This window comes from Rhipicephalus microplus, chromosome 3 (genome assembly GCF_043290135.1).
Source record: "Rhipicephalus microplus isolate Deutch F79 chromosome 3, USDA_Rmic, whole genome shotgun sequence".
Lineage (NCBI taxonomy): Eukaryota > Metazoa > Arthropoda > Arachnida > Ixodida > Ixodidae > Rhipicephalus > Rhipicephalus microplus.
This window is the reverse complement of record NC_134702.1, coordinates 119,725,821-119,749,514: the sequence shown is the minus strand read 5'-3', so window position 1 is coordinate 119,749,514 and position 23,694 is coordinate 119,725,821. Positions and strand designations below refer to the sequence as shown.

Genomic DNA, 23,694 nt, shown 5'->3' with positions numbered 1-23,694 from the left:
CATAATTAAGGGCCCGATATACTCCAATGTAGCGTTGACGCGCGCGCACGCTGGGCACAGCGACGCAAGGTTTGCAAAACGCGAGTACTCTATAGTCTGACACTAGGCGCGACCAGCGTCCGTCACCGCGGCTCGAGAGTGACTGGCGCGAAATTCAACATGCTGCATGCGTGATGGAGGGATGCCAGACGTGCCGAAACGCGCATGCGTCAAAGCAAGGCAGCATGGCGCGCCCCGGCGAGTATATAGCAGGACCGGCGCCTGGCGTGGCAACGCCACCGCGACGCGACGAAATGAACGCCGGTGAGCATGCGCACCACGTCACGCCGAACTGTACTGGCGCCTTGACTGTGGCATGTACTCATGTTTTCACATGACACGCATGTCGTGATTATCATGTTTGGATGTCTCACTCACCTATGTCGTCCATTCGCGTTGCGTAATACCGAGTTTGGTACATCAGAAGCCAGTTAAACGGCCGCGAGCACATCATGAGGTTACCATGTAGTCTTGTTGTTACATGACAAGCTTCGAATGTTGATAATAATAATAATAATAATAATAATAATAATAATAATAATAATAATAATAATAATAATAATAATAATAATAATAATAATAATAATAATAATAATACTTTCTATTTCTACAAATAAAACAGTACAAGTGACCAGGCCTGTCAAAGCCAATTGGTGGCTTGAGTGGCAGAGTCTGGCAGACAGCAAAACGAACCGGACGCGTTACAATATTGTATTTCGTGGCCTAAGAGGGATGATAGGACAAAAAACAACGTGCATATAAAAATAGAAACAACAGGGCATAGAAGCAATAGTTACAAGCATTACACAATAGCTAGAGCAATTGAAAGTTAAAACGTATAAAGCAAAAAGAACAGAATTACAGCAAATGCTTCTTAAGCGAAGTGTTACACTGGATGATTGTGCAGCATCATGCTTGCGAGTGAGTGTATATGAAATAACACACGACATGCATTACAATTGGAACTGCGGCTCCTAGTTTTTGCTGCTACCTGCAAGCCACCATTTGCTGATGCGCAGTCGAACGCTTCGCATTCCCTGTACATTTCTTCTTCCTTCTTCCCCACCTCGTTTTCTTTAAGTTAACGTGCTTCGAACAAACGCACATCTTTTTGCTAGTCGATGCCTGTCCGTTCATTGCAGAACGATCTAGCCACTTGCGTTTTCAAAAGTGGTGATGAGAACTACTCTCAGGGACGTCCAGGACGACAAAAAGGACCCACGAAGCACCATGAGTCAAGCGCTACTGGAGTTGAACGAAGAAAAAGATAAGTGGTCGTCCTACCTTATCAAAGCTGATGCTTATTACGAAGCGAGTGGAATTACTGATGATTTTAACAAGACTGCTAGTAGCCGCACTTGGATCGAAAATAGTCGATATTTTGTTTGGAAGACTTGTGCCAGAGAAGCCGAGCAAGACAAAGTATGAGCAAGTTGTGAGCGAGCTGAAAAACTATTTTGATCCCACTCCGCATGAAATCGCCGGAAGCTTCAGCTTCTTTAACCGGTGTCAGCAGGAAGGCGAGTTGGTTTATACATTCATTGTATAAATATGGAAGCAAGCCCAAAACTGCAATTTTCGCACAATGGGGAACAGGTTGATTGACTTATTCGTGAGGTTTAACGCCCCCAAACCACCATTTGATTATGAAAGACGCCGTAGTGGAGCGCTTCGGAAATTTTGACCACCTGGGGTCCTTTAACGTGCACTCAAATCTGAGTACGTGGGCCTACCACATTTTCGCCTCCATCAGAAATGCGGCCGCCACAGCCGGGATTTTATCCCGCAACCTGCGGGTCAGCAGCCGAGTACCTTAGCCATTAGACCACTATGGTGGGGCATAGGGTCAAGTTGTGACGAGACCAAATATTGTGGAGTAAAGTCAAAGAATTAGCAAAAGCAGTTGTGCCGAAAAAAGAATTAACTCTATAGGAGACGGAGTTACTGACGCTGGCTGCAGAAACCACAGAACAAGATGCAAAAATATGGACACGACGTCAGCAGAGGAAGGAAATATATTTAGGTTAAAGCGACAGCAGCATTCCGTAGTTTGGAAAATTGGAAGCATGAGGGACAACAGACGAGTGATCTCTTCTCGTGCGAATTGCTTGATCTCGAGAAGCAAAATAGTGTGGTCTACAGCAATGACAGCCGACGTTAAAGCGGAGATCGTTGCACATGGCGCGCAAGCACGATGAGTGCCGTCACGCTTATTCCAGAGCTCGTCATAGCTCTGACAAAGTTGGATGAATTCCTTCAGCGTTTGCGGACTCTGGGTGACAAGCATCTGAAAGGCATCGTTAGTCAAGCGTATCAAGATGTGTTTGATCTTCTCGACTTCTGTCATGGCCGAGTTGACACACCGGCAAAATCAACCACATCTTCGATATAACTGGTGTTTTTGCATCATTCTGCTGAGTCCTAGTATGCAAGCGCAGTTCAGCCCGTAGTTTTCGAAGTGCTGGACAGCCAAACAAGTGCGCGAACGCCGTTAGGAAGGCCAACCAGGTGGGAAGGCCCCTCTCGTGATTACGGTACCACAGGTTGGCGACGTCGGTCAAATAAAATTGGACGACGGTAGGCTTGTGCGCATCGTCCCACTTGTTGTGCTTGCTCACCCGGTCGTATTCGTCGAGCCAGTCTTCCACGTCCTTGTCATCGGTTCCACTGCAGGTAGCCTCTATGGAGTGCCAGGAGATAAACGGAAACGTGCACATAACGGCCAATCAGATACAGCAGACGCAAAGCCATACCAGCCTGACTCAAGCAACGGCGACGCCAAAATGTCGGCGCAGATGCAATTGGACACTCCCGTTCGTCCAGGTGGAGCAGGAATTGGAGGTGACAGTGAAAATTCCACAGAACTCGTTCACCAGATTTTGCGCGTACCTCGCGACCACGGAGTGGTCACAGTGTTCGTGACAGCGAAATATTCACCACATGGGCCTATGCAATGCTGAAGACGAATTTAGTGTATGACACTGAGAAAACGTTTCCAGGAGTTTTAACTAGCCTCTCACGCTTGCCAGTGGACCGGCCGTATCTTTACATTCCTCAGACACCTACCTTGACTTACCGTCGCACACAAGAGCCGTGCGTTGCACTGTTAAGGTTACCCCCCATGGTCTACGCACCCCTTGGAAGACTGGCTCTTCGGTTGTCCAACCTGTCAACTCTGACATGCTAGTTTATGGTCTTAGCTCCGTCGGATTAAACCACTCCTTGGATACAGGCATGCGCCGCGTTAAGAAAGGCGAGAAAAACAACCCGATGAAACCGCAGTCTTAGACTCCGTTTCAGGAGAAGGACCACGCCGATCTGGCTAAGAGCTGCTGGGGTCCTAAAATCACACTGGGAAACGAGGAGCAAAATGGCGACTACGAAAAGAGCATACCTGCGTGCATGGGTGTGCCGCGACAGAACTTTGCCTTTGACTTTATTCACATTGACAAGGCTAGTCCCCGCTTGACCAAGTTTGTCAACCAGTTTCCCTTCAAAGGCCACGTGGGCACACCCATCGTCAACAATGAGTATCAGTTTGGAGGTGACGCGTGGCTAAAGATGGGCCCCACTTACAACGCGGGGAATGAGGTGCTAACTCGAACACACCTAGGCCTGCCCACTGACGTTGTATCCTACACTACTAGCAACCTGTCAAACTACGAGTCGTACGAGCAAAAGCCAGATTTGAACGTCACCATGCGTCTTCGGCCTGACAATATTGATACAAAAATACGGCTAAACACGGCTGCAAGAAAGAGGAGGACGAAGTGGGTTTTTCTGTTGGATGCTGGTCTGGCGCCATCTTGCTCGTCGGGTTCTCTGCGCTGTAAATAGCTCATTAAACGAGTTACTCGTAACATTATTGGTGGAGGTGGACGACCCCCGTACCTCGATGGAGACGCGCAGCGGTCGCACCATCGGCGACCTATCGACTGCTTCGACTGCTGGTACTTCCTCTACGCCGCCCTCATCAGTCCAAGCCACCACCTACGTCACAATACCGCACCTCCGGGATCCCGGCACTTTTTCCGGTGATGGTACGATCGATGTCGACACTTGGCTGAAGCGGTACGAGCGCGTCAGTGCTACTCACCGATGGGATCCTACGCTCATGCTCGCCAACGTGCTTTTCTACCTGGACGGCACTCCCCGAACATGGTTTGAAAGCCACGAAGCCGACATAACGAGCTGGGATCTCTTCAAAGAAAAGATACGTGACCTGTTTGGCGATTCATCTGGTCGTCAGCTCGCTGCGAAGAAGACTCTTGCCACACGGGCCCAGTCTTCTACCGAATCATACGTCTCTTACATTCTTGACGTCTTGGCCCTTTGTTCCAAGGCCGACCAGTCCATGTCGGAAGACGAAAAGGTTAACCACGTCTTGAAAGGCATTGCTGACGATGCTTTCAACCTGCTGGTTTTTAACAACGTCTCGAGCATCGACACAATCCTTAAAAAATGCCGACGTCTCGAACAAGCTAAAGCCCGCCGCGTAGCCCAAAGCATCGTGCGCCTTCCGAACACAGCGGCCACTTCTTCGTGTGACGACGCCTTCCACCAGGTCCCTCGATGTGACAACCTTACACGCATCATCCGTCGAGAGGTCGAGGCAGCACAACCGGTAGCCACGACATTACCGACGCCTGCGCCTTCCCCGACCACGATCTATTTAATACAAGCGGTCGTTCGTCAGGAGCTATCGAATGTCGGCCTACATCCTGTTCCTACCGTATACTCTGCTGAGCCTTCTTATCGTACCCCTTCTGCACCTCGCATACAACGCAATCCGTCCGAATGGCGTACTCTTGATGACAGGCCAATATGTTTTAACTGTCGACGCGTTGGCCATATCGCTCGTCACTGCCGCAGCCGCTGGGCTCCACCGTCCCATTATGCACCTCAGTATCACACCACTTCTGCTCGCCAGGCGTCCCCACCGCTTTCTCCATCAACGCCGACCACATTTTCCGCTCCTACAGCACCTCTGAGCAGACCTCGCTACGACCGGTCACCATCCCCTGCTCGTCGTCAGTCCCGGTCGCCCCCACAACGCCGCGCTGCCTCCCCGACCTATTCGCAGCACCTCCGACCGGAAAACTAGGCCGTGCAGCTTCTGGAGGTGGAGCTGCGTTGACGACTCTCGTAAGAAATCCTCGATTAACATTAACAACGAACCGGAACCTTTTGGACGTTACTGTCGACAATGTTCGTGTCAGTGCATTGATAGATACTGGCGCGCATGTGTCCATTATGAGTGCTAACCTTCGCCGCCGACTTAGAAAAGTTGTCACGCCCGCCCTCAACCGAGCTGTACGAGTCGCCGATGGAGGAACTGCTGCAATTCTTGGCATGTGCTCTGCGCGAGTGTCTATTGGGGAGAGAAGCACTGTCGTTCTTTTCGCCGTCATCGAACATTGCCCTCATGAACTCATACTCGGTATGGATTTTCTAGCCACGCACTCTGCCCTCATAGACTGTTCACCTGGTTCTCTCCATCTCGATTTACCCCTCTTTTCCGATCCGACCAGCCCTCCGCAAACCAGCCTCTGCTGCATTGATTTCACGCGCCTCCCTCCTAACTCTGTCACTCATGTCGACTTATCCTCCACGCCGCCAGTACCTGATGGTGATTACATGGTGGCCCCGATTCCTGCAGTGATGCTTACGCATGGGGTTGCTGTGCCGCATATGATTCTGACGATTAAGAGAAACCGCACCTTCCTTCCACTGGTCAACTTTTCACTCACCACCCAAGTTCTGCCACAGGGTATCTCCCTGGCAAAAATTACTGCTCTCCAAGATGACCATGTCGAGCCCTTCAGAGTTGACGATTGCTGCAGCTCAGTCAGTGGTTCCACTCCATCACGTTCTTGGGGCGCCGACATCGAGCGAATGGTGTCATCGGACCTTACGTCTGAGCAAGCTGCGGCGCTTTGCCACGTTCTTGAGGGCTATCGTAGCATTTTCGACTTTGCCAGCAACTCTTTGGGCCAAACGACCATTGTCACCCATCGCATAAATACTGGCCATGCAACCCCCATTCGCCGACGCCCCTACCGTGTGTCGGCGTCAGAGCGTGCAATATTACAACATGAAGTCGACAAAATGCTTGCGAAAAACATTATCGAGCCTTCATGCAGCCCCTGGGCTTCTCCAGTCGTCCTTGTTAAAAAGAAAGATGGAACATGGCGCTTTTGTGTCGATTACCGTCACCTTAACAAAATTACAAAAAAAGACGTTTATCCTTTACCTCGCATCGACGACGCCCTCGACTGCCTGTACGGTGCCACTTATTTTTCAACTATTGACCTTCGATCAGGGTACTGGCAGATAGCCGTCGACGAGATGGACCGCGAGAAGACCGCATTCATCACTACTGATGGTCTTTATCAGTTTAAGGTGATGCCCTTTGGACTCTGCAATGCACCAGCCACATTTAAAAGAATGATGGACTCATTGCTCCAAGGGCTGAAATGGTCCACCTGCTTGTGTTACCTTGACGATGTTATTGTCTTTTCGCCCACATTCGACTCGCATCTTGATCGTTTGTCAGCTATTCTGGACGTTTTTCGTCGAGCCGGACTCCAGCTTAACGCCTCCAAGTGCCGCTTCGCTCGTCGTCAAATTTCCGTGCTCGGTCACCTTGTCGACGCCCAAGGCGTGCGTCCAGACCCAGAGAAAATTCGCGCAGTCACGAACTTTCCCGTTCCGAGGACCACAAAGGATGTCCGCAGTTTTGTGGGGTTGTGCTCATATTTCAGACGCTTTGTTAAGGACTTTGCGACCATTGCACGCCCACTCACAGAGCTCTTGAAGAAAGACGCCTCGTTTACATGGGGCCATGACCAAGCGTCATCGTTTTCACAACTTACGACATTGCTTACAACGCCACCAATCTTGGCTCACTTTGATCCATTAGCTCCAACCGAGGTTCACACGGACGCCAGTGGACATGGAATAGGAGCTGTGCTATTGCAGCAACAACGCGGACACGACCGTGTTATAGCCTACGCAAGTCGACTGCTATCTCCAGCCGAGCGCAACTATTCTATCACGGAGCGTGAGTGCCTCGCCCTTGTATGGGCAGTCGCCAAGTTTCGCCCATACCTGTACGGGCGCTCATTCCGTGTTGTCACGGATCATCACGCGCTCTGCTGGCTAGCCTCCCTGAAGGACCCCACGGGACGTCTCGCTCGTTGGGCTCTACGCCTTCAAGAGTACACGTTCTCTGTAATGTACAAAACAGGGCGATTACATCAGGATGCGGATTGTTTATCCCGCTACCCTGTTGACGAAGCAACCGATACTGACGCTATCACGGACGTTTTTTCCGTGTCGCAGCTGTTAAACATTGGCGAAAAGCAACGTCGGGATGCTTCTTTACAAGCCATCATTGACAAACTGGAGTCAACGCCTCGCGACCCGTCCCTACGAATGTTTTTGGTGAAAGACGGGATCCTATATCGCCGCAACCTTGATTCCTTCGGATCAGACTTACTTCCTGTCATCCCAGCGCACCTGCGTTCCACTGTCCTGCATCAACTTCTTGACGCTCCCATGACGGGCCATTTGGGCGTTTCTCGCACATACGATCGGATACGACGTCGGTTTTTTTGGCCTGGACTTGCCCGCTCGGTTCGACGCTATGTCGCCGCTTGTGAGCCCTGTCAGCGTCGCAAAACGCCGTCTGCCCTCCCAGCCGGCTACCTTCAGCCGATCGACGTTCCCAACGAGCCTTTTTTTCGAGTTGGTCTCGACCTGTTGGGCCCTTTCCCACTCTCCACAGCCGGAAATAAATGGATTGCAGTTGCCACGGACTACGCGACGCGGTACGCAATCACACGAGCACTCCCGACCAGCTGCGCTACCGACGTTGCGGACTTTCTGCTGTACGACATAATATTAGTGCACGGTGCTCCCCGTCAACTTCTCACCGACCGTGGCCGCACGTTCTTATCAGCTGTCGTTCATGAAATCCTGAGGTCTTGCCATACCAAGCACAAATTTACTACTTCGTACCATCCACAGTCAAATGGCCTCACGGAGCGCCTTAACAGGACCCTAACCGATATGCTTGCCAAATACGTTGCGCCAGACCACCATGATTGGGACATTCATTTGCCGTATGTGACGTTCGCCTACAACTCATCTCGTCACAACACTGCCGGATATTCGCCCTTCTATCTACTATATGGCCGGGACCCAACTCTACCTTTAGACACATTACTACCTGCGGCCACTGAATATGCTGGTGAAGCCATTGCCCGCGCCGACCACGCGCGCCAAGTCGCCCGTAACCGTCTACAGGCTTCACAGGCGCGCCAACAACACCTCTACAATTCTCACCATAGGGACGTGCACTTTTCTCCGGGTTCTCTCGTGCTCCTCTGGTCACCTACTCGGCGTGTGGGACTGTCGGAAAAACTGTTGTCGCCCTACACTGGACCATTCCGTATCGTTCGCCAAGTGACAGACGTCACGTACGAGATTGTTCCAACCGATCCAACAAAGTCATCGTCAGCTCCGAGCGACACCGTTCACGTGTCTCGGCTAAAGCCCTATTACTCCCCTTCGACATCATCTGCGTAAATTTAGCACCGGGACGGTGCTTCTACCGCCGGGGGTTATGATACAAAAATACGGCTAAACACGGCTGCAAGAAAGAGGAGGACGAAGTGGGTTTTTCTGTTGGATGCTGGTCTGGCGCCATCTTGCTCGTCGGGTTCTCTGCGCTGTAAATAGCTCATTAAACGAGTTACTCGTAACATTATGCACACATTCCACGTGAAATATTTAGACTCTATGGAAAATACTTACTTTACCCGTGGTTTAAAACCGATGATACACTCCAATATTCAGCCGAGTTTGAGTTTCGGTGTGTCGGCGGCAAACAAGTCGAACAAGGACGATCCCGGCAGTACCACGACTTTCTAAGATATTGCCGCTTTTTTTCAAATTGACACAGAATTGATGGTTCATTCTGATGTGGACACCATAGTAGCCGACAGCCTGACTCTGCCGTCAAGCGCGAGGCCATACTCGCGTCACACCAACGAAAACATCAAAGCAAGTTACAACAGCCTCACACGTCACGGGCGTCTAGTAAACCTTGCTCGCATGGAGACCGAGGTCACCGACCACAAGGCAGAGCTCCAAAAACTGGCGGCAGCGCAGGAGCATTCCTTGGTCTCAAGAAGCTCGGTGCCTTTTCTTCCACAATAAAAGCAAGATGAAAGAAAGCTTTCTGCTTGACTTTTTATTACTGGAGCGTCGCTGTCGTTGGTCGTTGTCGTCGAAGACTAAGAAAAGATATGTTTAAATATATATATATATATATATATATATATATATATATAAATATATATATATATATATATATATATATATATATATATATATATATATATATATATATACATACATACATATATATACTATAGTGATGGGCGACTTTAATGCAAAGGTAGGGAAGAAGCAGGCTGGAGACCAGGCAGTAGGAGATTATGGCATCGGTACTAGAAACGCCAGAGGAGAGCTACTAGTAGAATTCGCAGCACGCAATAATTTACAGATTTTGAATACCTTCTACCGAAAACGAGAAAACCGCAAGTGGACATGGAGGAGCCCTAATGGCGAAAATAAGAACGAAATAGACTTTATAATGAGTGCACACCCTGGAATCGTGCAGGATGTGGAAGTGATTGGCAAGGTATTATGCAGTGACCATAGAATGGTAAGGTCTCGAATTCACCTAGACTTGAAGAAGGAACGACAGAAACTGATACGCAAGAAGCCAATCAATCAGCTAGCACTGAGAGGGAAAGTACAGGAATTCAGAGTGTCACTGCAGAACAGGTACACGGCTCTTAGTGAGGAAACCAACCTTAGCGTCGATACAATGAATGATAATCTGACGAGTATCACTGCGGAGTGTGCAGTGGAAGTTGGAGGCAGGGTAGTTAGACAGGACACTGGCAAGCTTTCCCAGGAAACGAAGAACCTAATTAAGAAGCGTCAAATCATGAAAGTGTCAAGTACAACAGACAAAATAGAACTGGCAGAGCTTTCGAAGTTGATTAATAGGCGTAAGGTATGCGATGTAAGAAGGTATAACATGGAGAGAATCGAACACGCTCTGAAAAACGGGGGAAGTGTCAAAGCATTAAAGAGGAAACTTGGGATAGGCAAAAGTCGAATGTATGCACTAAGAGACAAAGAAGGCAAAATAACTACCAATATGGATAGGATAGTTAAAATAGCGGAGGAGTTTTACAGAGATCTGTACAGTAGCCGAGACAACCACGACCTTAATACTATAAGAACTAGCAGTAACCCAGATTACACCCCACCAGTAATGATATAAGAAGTCAGAAAAGCTTTGGAGAGCATGCAAAGGGGCAAAGCTGCTGGTGAGGATCAGGTAACATCAGATCTGCTGAAAGATCGAGGACAGATTGTGTTAGAAAAACTAGCCACCCTGTTTACGAGGTGTCTCCTGACGGGAAGAGTACCAGAGTCTTGGAAGAACGCTAACATCATCCTAATACATAAGAAAGGAGATGACAAGGACTTGAAGAATTACAGGCCGATCAGCTTGCTCTCTGTAGTATACAAGCTATTTACAAAGGTAGTTGCTAACAGAGTAAAGAAAACATTAGAATTCAATCAACCAAAGGAACAAGCAGGATTTCGAACAGCCTACTCAACAATTGAACACATTCATACTATCAATCAGGTAATAGAGAAATGCTCAGAGTATAACCAACCACTATACATAGCCTTCATAGCTTACGAGAAGGCGTTTGATTCAGTAGAAATAAGAGCCGTCATGCAAACACTGCGGAATCAGGGCGTAGATGAAGTATATATAAACATTCTGGAAGAAATCTACAGGGGATCAACTGCTACCATAGTGCTTCATAAAGAAAGCAACAGAATACCAATCAAGAAGGGTGGAAGGCAGGGGGACACAATTTCCCCAATGCTATTTACCGCGTGCTTACAGGAGGTTTTCAGAAGCCTAGAATGGGAACAGTTAGGGATAAGAGTCAATGGAGAATACCTTAGTAACCTGCGCTTCGCCGATGACATTGCATTGCTGAGTAACTCGGGGGACGAATTGCAACTCATGATTACGGAGTTAGACAAGGAGAGCAGAAAGGTGGGTCTTAAAATTAATCTGCAGAAAACGAAAGTAATGTACAACAACCTCGGCAAGGAGCAGCGCTTCAAGATAGGTAATAGTGCAATTGAAGTTGTAAAAGACAATGCCTACTTAGGGCAGGTAATAACCGCAGAGCCGAACCACAAGATTGAAGTAACTAAAGAATAAGAATGGGGTGGAGCACATTCGGCAAGCACTCTCAAATGATGACGGGTAGATTGCCACTATCCCTCGAGAGGAAGGTATATAACAGCTGTATCTTGCCGGTACTTAGCTACGGAGCAGAAACCTGGAGACTTACAAAGAGGGTTCAGATTAAACTGAGGACGACGCAGCGAGCAATGGAAAGAAAAATGGTAGGTGTAACCTTAAGAGACAAGAAGAGAGCAGAGTAGATTAGGGAACAAACGGGGGTTAAGGATATCATAGCTGAAATCAAGAAGAAGAAATGGACATGGGCAGGGCATGTAGCGCGTAGACAGGATAACCGCTGGTCATTAAGGGTAACTGACTTTATTCCCAGAGAAGGGAAGCGGGTTAGGGGGAGACAGAAGGTTAGGTGGGCAGAGGAGATTAAGGAGTTTGCGGGTATAAATTGGCAGCAGCAAGCACAGGACCAGGTTAACTAGCGGAACATGGGAGAGGCCTGTGTCCTGCAGTGGACGTAGTAAGGCTGATGATGATGATGATGATATACACACACACACGCACACACACACACACACACACATATATATATATATATATATATATATATATATATATATATATATATATATATATATATATATATATATATATATATATATATATATATATACTTTCTCTGAGTGGAGCTACAACGACGACGACATACAAGAAAAAATATGTACTGAGCACCTGCTTTGCATAGGGCTGCAAGGACCCGCGGAATATTAATTAAACCAACGCCTTGCTGCTTTGCATAATCGTCTCGCAAGGGCATTGCATATTAACTAGTAGTTGCGCAAGACTTTCCTGCAAGCGCGGTGGTTTCCAAGGCCACCACGAGAGGTATATAAAGGGGATCTAGTAGCTCAAAAATCGCAGTCGCCAACCGGCTGTCCACTCGGGAGGACCTCAAGTGGACACTAAAGACGTACGCCTTCGGTAAGACCCCTTTTTTTACTTAATTACACTATACTCTGAATTGTTGCTTTTTTGCTCTTTGAATAGAGACCATGGCCGAACCACGTAAACATCAGCATGATGAACAAGAAGACTAGGTATTGCTACATAACCAATTGGAAGTGCTTTTTGGTGACGCCGTCTATATTCGCAGGGACAAACTACAGAGTTTATTGGTTCGAGCCACGAGAACTGTGCCTATGACAATAATGAAACCATGGCGACACTTGCGGAACCTGATCGAGGCGTGGAAGAAGTACCAAATTCAAACGTGCCCGAACCAGGGTCTAGAGGAGATGGAAAAAGTTTGCAATCGCCTCCACGCTGGGCATTGCAGTTACACTCAGTTCTAAAACGAAGAAAGCTTGTGCACGATGTGTTTCCCGCTCGAGACGACGGAGGAGCTCAGACAATTTGTAATGACATTGTCAGAGGATTCGAACAAGGACCCACCCAGTACGGAATCGCAGCCGTCGCACTCCACACAGGAGGAACCACTCTACCACACGTCCACGTCCTACACGACTGCAGCTGGAGCAACGGCACATGCCGATGTGTTATTTTCGCTGGCTTCGTCAGACGACCAAATCGCTCGTCAATTTGGTCTACAAACGCCAGCACATGGGACCTCTACAATCTCGTCCAGTATCTCAATAGTCAGCCCCGACTATTGGAATACCTTAAAGTGGGAGGAAGCGATTGGAGTCGCGACATTAGAAATCAAATTTTGGGACAATTCCAAGGTCTTGGACACGAGCCTGGCCGAGTTTTGGGAAATACTGCACCCGAAACTTCCGCATTCAGTTGCATGTGAGTACGCCCATGGAGGTCAGACGAGCGGTGGAGACGCTGACAAAGTATGCGCTAGAAAGGGTACAAAGTGCCGAAAACGTGCAAATGGAGGGTCGGAAGAATCCATCTACGACTGGCTACGCAAAAACCCCGCATCGCCGTGGAGCAACATTGTGCGCACCCCCAAGTGGCTGGCGGACCCGGTCTTTCGGTTTATTCGCCTGAACGACAAGCGCCTTCAACGAGCCATCCAAGTGTTTAATGATGAGATGTGTTGGTAGTCCACCCTCGACTTCATTGAAATGTTCAAGAACACGCAGCCACTCTTTGACGCCCCACAGGGCGACCTCGCTACCTATTACTTGGATGTACCCGCGTCGTTTGATGCCATGATGGCACTTTTAAACTTTCAGTTTCACGCCGTCCACGAGGAAGTATCGGCCTTTGTAAACAACTTGTACAGCCTGGTTGAGAAGGCGGTCCCCCCCAAAATTGCATGGAATTCGTGTCCCCGCCGAGTGCAGGCAGAAACTCCAGTACACCCCTCAGAGTGCAGGCATCTCCCCTCCGAGTGCAGGCATCTACAGGACACCCGTCATTGTGCTCGCAAACAACTAGGTGTTTCCAGATGATGACGCCTGCAACCACCGCATGTGGCGCTACAACTGGCGGGCGTGTCCTCCAGTGAAAAAATGCGAGAAGAAAATTCACCCGAAGGCCCTGGTGCTCCTGTTTGATACGTTTGTCATGGAAGAAACATACGTCGGCAGGCATCAGCTTGATCAATAAACAGTTTTTGAACCTAACATCCTGATTACTTGGTCAATGCTTTGCATTTTCCGACTACATCGCCAATGACAAGCGCGACAGCGGTCGGTCGGTCGGTCGGTCGGTCGGTGTAGTCGGAATCACCGCACACACATGCTGCAGTGATTGACGCATGCCGAAAGAGTTGGAAAATTTAGTGTGAACCGTTTAGTATCACACACGCTGCACTAATACGCGAAGCGATGTTCAATGAATTCGCGCTGCAATCTTGCCGGGGCTTCCCGGGAGAGCTCTTTATGATCGTAACCAACTCTCCATCAGTAATTTTCACCTTTTCAATATTGCGTACCCTGAGAGAAAATACCTTCGCACGTAGCGCTAATGGCCCGATCTCCGTGCCATTGTCAGGGGGCGTAAATTGAGCTTCAGTTTCTGTAGCCACCGATGCTAAAAATATTTTGAAGGTGCGTATACTTACGGCATCTCGATGGGAGGCCCGTAGACAGAGTGTCCTCTTCGTATATTCACGAATGTACGACCGTGATGGCCATGCACGGGCTCTTTTCCTGTCGTCTATCTTTAAGCCATTGACGTCAAATGCATGCATGAATTCATGGCCCGCCGTCTGCAAGCGTAGAAGTTTTGTCGATGGTCAAAGTGAGTGTACCAGAATTTCAAACGCAACGTTACCATGCATAGAATAAACCAAGCACATTGGTTAAACAGCCTCTGATTTTCAAGGATGCTACCAAGTCTTGTCTATTATTTTATGTGCTACATCAATCTGAGGAGGGTGTGAATGCGCATGTTGGCATTCCGAAAACCCACATCTTTAGTCGACATTATCTGTGCTCCTTTGCGACAAGGCACATGAAATGTAATGCCTGTTTCCAAATGTAGGCATTATATACTTCCAGCATTATTTACTGGCCTTGCAAGATGCTAACATGTAAAAATTCTTAATCTGTTCATCGGTCCAAATGGTCTGCTGGTATTTGCTTTAGAATACTGTAATGTGTGCATGCTTTCATATTAATAATGAAGTAATTTATTGATCTGCGTGCAGTAAATGTGCTGTAACTGACATCGGGCCTATATCTACAATATGACGTTCGATGTCAACTTAACGCATGCACTTGATTGCACTTCACTAGACAACGGCCATCGGAAACTCATACGTCAGGACTCTATAGACTAACGCTAGGCATTGGTCATCAGAAACTCACATGTCGGGCCTCTATAGACTTACGCTAGACAAAGGTCATCAGAAACTCTAACGTCACGATTCTATAGACTAGCGATGGCCAATTACTACAAGACTCGCATTAGGTACGCATTAAAAAGCGCATTAGACCGACATTAGACAATTTAATGATTGTGATGTCGAACGAAATTAGTCTGCTTATAAAAGTACATTATTGTTTTCATCAGGGTGTTAGCTAAAGTCTCAACGATTCGCTCAGTTTTCCATCTTACTCAAATACAGTCATTTCCGCTCTTTGTGTTTAGACGACATCAATTACTAGTTCAGCACTTTTCAAGTCTTCTCCTTCTTGTGTATCAACATTTTGCGCTCTGTTTTGAACCATAATGTTGAACCAAATTGCCCAGTTATTTACGCTGTTACTTCAATGAGAAACAGTTGATACCTTATAATGCTAAAATTGAGGTATCGTCAGTTATTACTAATATTACGTGGGGTTTACGGTCCCAAACCTGGAAATGATTATAAGAAGCGCCGTAGGGGAGGGCTCTAAAATTTTAACCATCTGCTGTTCTTTAACGTCTATTCACATCGCACAGTACACGTGCTTCTGCCCTTTCGCCTCCATCGATATACAGCCCGAAATGAACTCCGGACCTTCAGGTGAGCAGCCGAGCACCCTAGCCGCTTCTAGGTCATGATTCGAGTTATTGGAAAACGGCGCATGCAAGTGCGCGTATGACCAGCGAAGCTTTTATGGTGGCATATCTGCACTCTAGCCTCCCCCGTGCTTTCGCCTACGACGCTGCTACCGCAATCGGTCGGTCATAACAAGGTTCGCTTGAAAAACTGCTCTATAAAACCCTAATAAATATTGAATTGTGACTCATAGCACCTGAACAGTATCTAAGAATCAGGTTATTTATACATCTTTCAGTTTATGCAGCTGTATTAAGGAGATACCGCAACGATTGCACAAAATATAGCTGGCAAAGGGACAGCGTGGAACACTCTTTAGTCGAAAGAACTTCATATTCCGAGTATCCTAGGTTATTTAACAGTTCTGTTTTCGTTATCATTTAGGTAACGCTTCTGAAGAACCTTGTGATATATTACCAGAACACTTACCGATCCGAAGGTGCCATAATTGAGGGCTTCCGGAGCATCATGATAATAAAAAGGGCGTTGAATAGTAGCGGTTGGTATCACCATTGCATTCATGTCAGGAAAGTAAAAGGCGGTCGAGTTCCTTTCATCATAGATGTGCGTTGTCTGGTCAGCCCATTTTTGATGAGTAGAAATTGATAAGGCTTTGATCCATGATGTAAAAAGACGGTAGTGAGATACATCAGGAAGTGGTCCTGTCGAATAAAACAGAAATACAAATTGATACCAGGCAAACTCACAGAAATAGTAAATACAAAATTTACACTCTGTAGACCATCATTGCCTCGAATATAGTTTCGTACTGCTCAAAAAAAATCGTGAGACATTCATTGAGTAGCCACTGCCTCAAAAGATTACTAATAAGGTTAGGATACACCAGACACTCAAACAGAGCTCGCAATTCAAGTTGTGGTAATTCTGGCACGAAGCGTATGACACGGGTACTTGAGCGAAAAAATTGGCAGATCCAACGTACAGTGGTAATCGATGATATGCGAAGCACGAATGAGGAAGGCTGATATGTCACTTTAGCATAGAATCAGCACATCGTTACGAGGGAGACGTAAATTATGCCGTACATGACCTTCATATAATATTTATCATGTTTGAACATGTCATTTGCATCCGTATATCCACGCCACGTGATACCAAATTCGGTATATGTAGAGCTAGTAACACAGCCGCGAGACCGCCATGAGAATAGCATGTAATCATGTTCTACATAACGCCAATGTTATCACTATCATGTTTCGACGTGTCATTTACCTTTGTCGTCTATTCACGTTCCATGAAACCATATTTGGTATATGTTAAGTGAGCGAAACGGCCTGGCAGCAAGCGAGCTACTAGCGTAGAGTGTCAAGTTTTACATATCACGGATATCATGCTTTTCACGTTTGGACTTGTCATTCACTTTCGTCGTTGAATAACGTCACGTGATACCAAATTTTGTATATATAAAGCCAGCAAAACTGCCAAGAGCGCGCTATGAGCGTAAACTGTAGTCATGTTCTACATGACACGAAGGTCATGACTATCATGCTTGAAAGCGCATTTTACCTTCGTCGTTTATTCACGTCACGTACTACATAAATTTGGTATATGTGAAGCCTACGAAACGGCCGTGAACTCATCGTGAGCGCGGCATGTAGTCATGTTCTTGCATGGCACGCATGTCATGACTATTATGTTTGCACTAGTCATATACCTTCGTAATCCATTCACGCCACGTAACGCCAAATTTAGTGCATGTGAAGCTAGCGAAACGAACACGAGCACATTCAGGACATACCGTGTAGTGATCTTTTCCATCACATGCCTGTCATGATCATCATGTTTTGACGTGTCATTTACCTTCGTTGTCTGTTGGCATCAGGTAATATCAAATTTGGTATTTGTGAAGCTAGCGAGTGTATCATGAGCGTGGCACGTATTCTTGCTCCTGGATGACAAGAATCTCGTGATTATCATTTTTGCACCAGTTGCATACTTTCGTCATTCACTAACACCGCGTAATACGAAATTCGTTGGACGTGCTAGTGAAACGACCGCAAGCGCACCATGAGCGTGACGTGTAGTCATGACTCATTAGTTGCATACATGCTTGTCTATATTTCCACGTTACGGTTTCTTGATTGTGTTCGCCATGCAGTTACGACACACCATACCAGTTTTACAATATGTCAGGTGAACGAAACCACCACAAGGGCAGCAATACTATGAAATGTAAATCATTACACTCATGCAATACTTGAATTGTCATGATTTTTATATGATGACCAGTCACTTCTCCTCGTATTACAGTCATGTGATACCTTACAAGGTTTGGTATGGCTACCGTTATCAAAATGGTCAGGCGTAGGGGCTAGATAGATAGATAGATAAATAGATAGATAGATAGATAAGATAGATAGATAGATAGATAGATAGATAGATAGATAGATAGATAGATGCACTCAAAGTCACCAAAGTTCTCTAAGAAATGCTTCGAATTTTAAAAAAGCCGAAATTCATTACGGAGAAAAAAGAATTCAGGAGTACTTTATTCATAGGATGCCGCGCTTTGAGTGTCGATCTATGATCGACACTCAAAGCGCGGCATCCTATGAATAAAGTACTCCTGAATCCTATGAATCCTATGACTCCTATGCATCCTATGAATCCTATGACCTGTGTTTTCTTTTGATGAAATGCGTTGTTTGGACGGTCGCCGGTTATATTCGCATTGTTCATAGACTGTCGCGCCACAATTCAGGAGCGTCCTCTGAAAGGGGATCAGTAGGCAGACGTTCCCAATGCTCCCTTGTTCGGCGGTGCTAGCCGGAGTGTTATCGTGTTCGAAAGAAATGAACCCAAACCACTTTGCACGTTTGTGCATTACTGAACATACAGATCGCCCGTGACATGATAAATCTGATTCGTTCCTGCAAAACGCGAAGTTTTTGTGAAAATACGTGGCAACTCGCACTTAAGATTGCAGCCCATAGAGTACACATATCAGCTTAGCGAGTTTCTATGCCACCTCTTTGGATAGGTAAATGTTATCGTCTGACCATTCCAGTTCATACTGGCCTTGTTTTACATGCGTATAGCATTTGTGAGTGCTTTTGTAGTGCATGTCTACCTTAATATTCATTGTACGGGGAAAGTAGCACAGGCCCGCGATTTGCGTTTCTAAGCCTTGGCCTAGGTTGTGCTGCTTAATTTTTACGTTCGTTGATAGATCGCAGCACACTGAAAGCGATTTCTTTTTTGTCGGGCACGGAGGAAGGAAGGTTGCCGGGTATCGAAGCGAAATGATCTCCGCATCCTCAGATTAATGTGGCGAATGACGCCGTGTGGGTGTGTTCCGTGGTAAATGACGCGTTGTTGATGCCGTCGAAGTCGTTTGGCGGAGAGAATTCCCCAGATTACTTTCAGCAGTGATGCCCAAAGAAACAGTCTTGGCGTCAAAGATTTGTTAATGGACGTAGATGGTTGTCAACGCGCTGAGAGTGACGACGACGATGAGTGATCGTCGTCACTCATTTTGGACGTTGTGAAAAGCATACGAATGTAGTCTTTCTATATTCGTGTCTTGGTCGTGCTGATGAAACCTGCAACATCTGAGTGCAGGGAATAGCACAATGTTAGGAACTAACTGATCATGGCCGTGACACAAGCAATACTTATTGAAAAGGTAAATGCTGGTGTTTCGTTGAAGAAGCAGCTGCGTGATACTTACAGCGCAACTATTCACGACGGTGAACTAAATTTCCAAACCATCGCTACATAAACATTCGGTCCTGTGCAGCCGCGACGGCGTGCTACTCGCTAGTGGCCTACCACTGCGGCAAATTCACCAGACAGCCTCGGCAATGGTCTGTGCTGTTCAGTTTATACGCGAATTTCATAGTTCATGCAGTTTGCTGTATCATGCACAGGATTAGGCAAGGCATCGTTGATACACAATTGATTAGCTGACATCACCACCTTTTGCAATCCAGCAAGAAATGAGGTAGCAAACGTTCAGCAGCTCCTATCGCTTGCGAAAGTACTTTGGTTCGATATACAATCATTGGTAGATCAAAAGGTCGTCCGGTGAAAGCAGCGCGGAGAGTACGTCTGTGCATCCTATATTTTCTTATGCGAGTTCACGGGTTGATCATCCTTCCGCAGCCATCTTCAATGTGGCGGCACGCCACCTATAGGCTGAAGGCATTGCGAGTATTGCAACGCAAATCACTCAGTGCCACACCTATAACTGTAGTGGGAGAAGGAGAAGAAAAGCAAAAACAGAGAGAGGAATGCGCTGGTGGCGAAGCATAAACTACTTCTCCGGATCTAGAAAATGGCCGGCCACACTTAAGGTATGGTTGTCATTTTTATAAAAGGACACAGTTGGACGAGTAACTAGAAGCCTCAATGAGTGTGGTTGTCGCAGGGCTGTGCTAAGGTAAAATTTAAAAGGCAGGAGAGAACACACTATTCAATGTTCTCATAAGAACTTCAGAATACTATTAGAGGCGACGTGGTGTTGTTGTCCACTTCCGACACATTTCATAAAACCGAAACCGAGACTGAACACCAGCACAATACAGTAGAAAACATTTGTGCAAGCAACCCACTTTATGCCTACATTAATCATGTATATGACAGTCCAATGCATGATCGCCTGCGCCGTACATCTGTTTGTCCATTCGTGCAACTCATGATCACATGCGCCACATGTCTGCTCGTCCGTGAGTTCATGCGCCGTCAGTCGCTGTCCATTCGTTGATGCATCCCTCTGCGGATCTATCCATCCGTCCGTCTGTCCTTCTGTCGGTGCGTCCTTTCATCTGTTCAACCATACGTCCGTCTACCTGTTTGTGCTTCATACTACATACGGTCACTTCAACTTATACATTGTGAACCCTAAAGCCTTGCTTTATCCACTAGTCATTACCTACTTCATAATGATGCGTGGATGTTTATTTTACCTTATTCAATCCAATGGTAAGGCTATCATAGCGGGAGAACTTGAGGTGAATACGGGCGCACTGGTCGATGTAAATAAATGCGTGGTAGCGAAGCTTTGATAGGTGTTCATGCAATGATGTGCCCAAACCCAGATAATGCGGCCCGGGCGCTCTCGACTGAAAAATTACATGCAGTTAGCACGCATGACTACAGGCAGTGAGCCTAGAAGCAAGCGTTTACAGTACCGCACTTCTGAATACGCTATTCAAATCTGGTAGGAGAGCGACTGCATGAAGAAAATGACGGCACACTAGTGAATGTTCTCGGCAAAATTACGTGTATTCTATGATCGATGACAGGTTTATGCAACAAAGTGTGATGCGTAGACACTTTACTGTTGTGCTGAGAAATGCTTCTAGGAAGTGTTTTTTTGTTAATAAATGAGGTATATTGACGGTGGCGTAGGTCTCATAATTTCTGAATCGGCACTTGCATAGACTTGTTGTTAGACAATATCGTCACAAGTCCCCGTTTTCTGACGATGATGCCAACATAAAAAAGTGTGTGATACCCCCGTATCAGAATGGTTATCGCACGAAGGTGAAACATGTTTTTTCGGAGGTAGTTGAGCGTTTATGCCTTATTTCAAAACTAGCATGGCGAGACTGGATGTCAAACACAACTGACAGGCCCTAACGTGGAAATCACGACATTCAAGTCATGTAAGTCATGACGACACCTTACGCTCATTGGGCGCTCGCGGTCGTTTCGCTAGGTTCACATATACCAAATCTGGCGTTACGTGAGGTGAATTGATGGCGAAGATATATGACTGGTGCAAACTATATAATCATCACATGCGTACCATGTAAGAACATGACTATGTACCAAGGTCATGATGTGAACTCGGTTGTTTCGCTAGCTTCAGGTATACCAAATTTGGTATAACGTGATGTGAATAGATGGCAAATGTAAACGATACAATGAACATGATCATCATGATATGCGTGTAATATAAAACATCTCTACCTGCTACGCTCATAGCGCCGTCTAGGCCGTTTCGCTAGCTTCACATAAAGCAACTTTGGTGTTACGTGATGCGAAGGAAGTGGAGGGAAGGCTACCATGTTGCAATTTCTTTTTATTGAGTGACACATCATGAAATGAGGCGAAATATATGTACAAATGTTACGCGCACATACATATGTTGTAGAGTTGCAGGTGTTTATATAACCAGTTGTTTGCACTTGCGCAACGATGGTAACTGGAACATGCGTATTAGCAACACCAGAAGCTGATATGAAGTGCTGCTGCTCGTGCGGATGCTGGCCTTGTACATCTCTGCATAAATCAACCACAGTGCATTGCAACTAACCACAATTGACGTTAACCCGAACGTGATGGCTGTATCAAAGGAGTATATATGTAATATTTATAAAATTGGAAGGCCAATTGACGTTTAGGAAGATTAGCATCTATTTGAAAATTAGTTCCGAGACCTGGCTGAGGTAGCACGTTTCATTGCCACGAAGTATGCTTGCATTTGATTCTGGCTAGGACCATAGAATTTATTCTTTGCAATCGTCATGTCGACACTTCCGATGTTGGGTATTTCTTAACACTCAAACGTTAAAATCACCCATGCGTGTTCTCGTCATTCCTGGGTAGATACTAAGTGTCAATCTCCTGTGGCACATACCCGCATACCGGCGGCCCATACCCACTCGTGGTTTTGTGCTACTGGCTGGCGGGAAGTGTTTTATGACGGCTGCGACGGGAAGTTGACATTATTCATGGCTTGACCAGTGCGTCGTGTTTGTCAAATCATCTTACCATCACATGCTAATTTCAATTCCCGACAAGTCAAGGAGATAACCACGAGGAACGCCCAAACGTAAGCGGCCAAACAGTGAATACGCTCAATGTCGCTGAAGTTTGCTAAGAATTTTCTCACATTTGAAAATTATTCGAAGAACATTGTGACAGCCGACCTCCCTGTGACGGTTGATTTGCAAAAAGTGACGGCCTTGGTTGACACTTGCCATGACTTTTCTATTATGATTGAACTACTGGCAAACAAACTGAAGAAAGTCAGGATGAAATGAACGGACCCTTATATTGGGATACTGGAGACCGGCTGATGAGCCCTATAGGCAAATGCACTGAAAAACTTGCCATCGCTAACATGGCTTTTGTTGCCGCACTCAGGATTCTACCAAAGTGCAGCGAATCTCTAATAGTTGGAATAGACTTCTAAAGAAAGTACGGTGCCGTTGTCAACTTATGAGAAAGCGTAATAACATTTTCAGGTGGTAGAGACACCAATCTCGACGGACAACAAGGAAGCAAGGTCTTACGTGTGGTTGACGAGGACGTCTCTATACCGCAGCGATAATTGAGTCATGTTTAAGGCAGCTGCGGTGCGCATTATTAGAAAGAAACACTAGCCGAGCGTTCAATCGTGTTTCTTTTCCGTCAAGGCGTCGCCTTCGCTCGTAGTATCGTCACCTTAGTCGGTGCGCATGCAAAAATGCTACTGACAAACTTCACGAAAGAATGCCGACACATTCGTAAAGGTGCTGCTGTGGCACGCCTGTGGGATCTCGACAACCGTTATGACTGTCTTGCTATGCAAGGAGACGCAACAATATCTACACCACCGCATGGACCTACTGTTGACATCGGACAATGTTTAACACCGACTGAGATATGTCATCTTATGAAGCTGCTTGACATGCTTAGGGACTGCTTCTCTTCCACTTCAAGAGTTCGTCAGGAGACGCTGTCCAAACTTTACATGATCACGGGAAAAACAGCTAGACCCATCTAAAGAACCCATACCGCGTTTCTCAGTAAGCACGTGGGGTAATACAGAAGCAGGTTAAGAAGATGCTGGAGAATGATAGAACGCACCAATCAAAGAGCCCTTGGGTGTCACCTGTGGTGCTTGCCAACAAAAAAAGTAGCTTGC

General features: G+C 46.6%; 1 protein-coding gene and 1 long non-coding RNA gene across 2 annotated transcripts in view; one reads left to right on the top strand and one right to left on the bottom strand.

Annotated features, from left to right (window-relative positions):
- Nucleotides 1–23,694, bottom strand: part of LOC142803314 (neprilysin-1-like) — a 49,063-nt gene that overhangs the window by 13,682 nt on the left and 11,687 nt on the right. The window contains exons 2-3 of the mRNA XM_075888440.1: nucleotides 16,245–16,477; nucleotides 14,391–14,537 (exon numbers count right to left, since the gene is read on the bottom strand). Of these exons, the coding sequence (XP_075744555.1) occupies nucleotides 14,391–14,537; nucleotides 16,245–16,477 (380 nt within the window). The remainder of the gene's footprint in view (nucleotides 1–14,390; nucleotides 14,538–16,244; nucleotides 16,478–23,694) is intronic.
- Nucleotides 12,271–13,950, top strand: LOC142803898 (uncharacterized). Its single transcript, XR_012894355.1, has 3 exons — nucleotides 12,271–12,334; nucleotides 12,401–12,450; nucleotides 12,507–13,950. It is a non-coding gene; the product is annotated as an uncharacterized LOC142803898 (long non-coding RNA).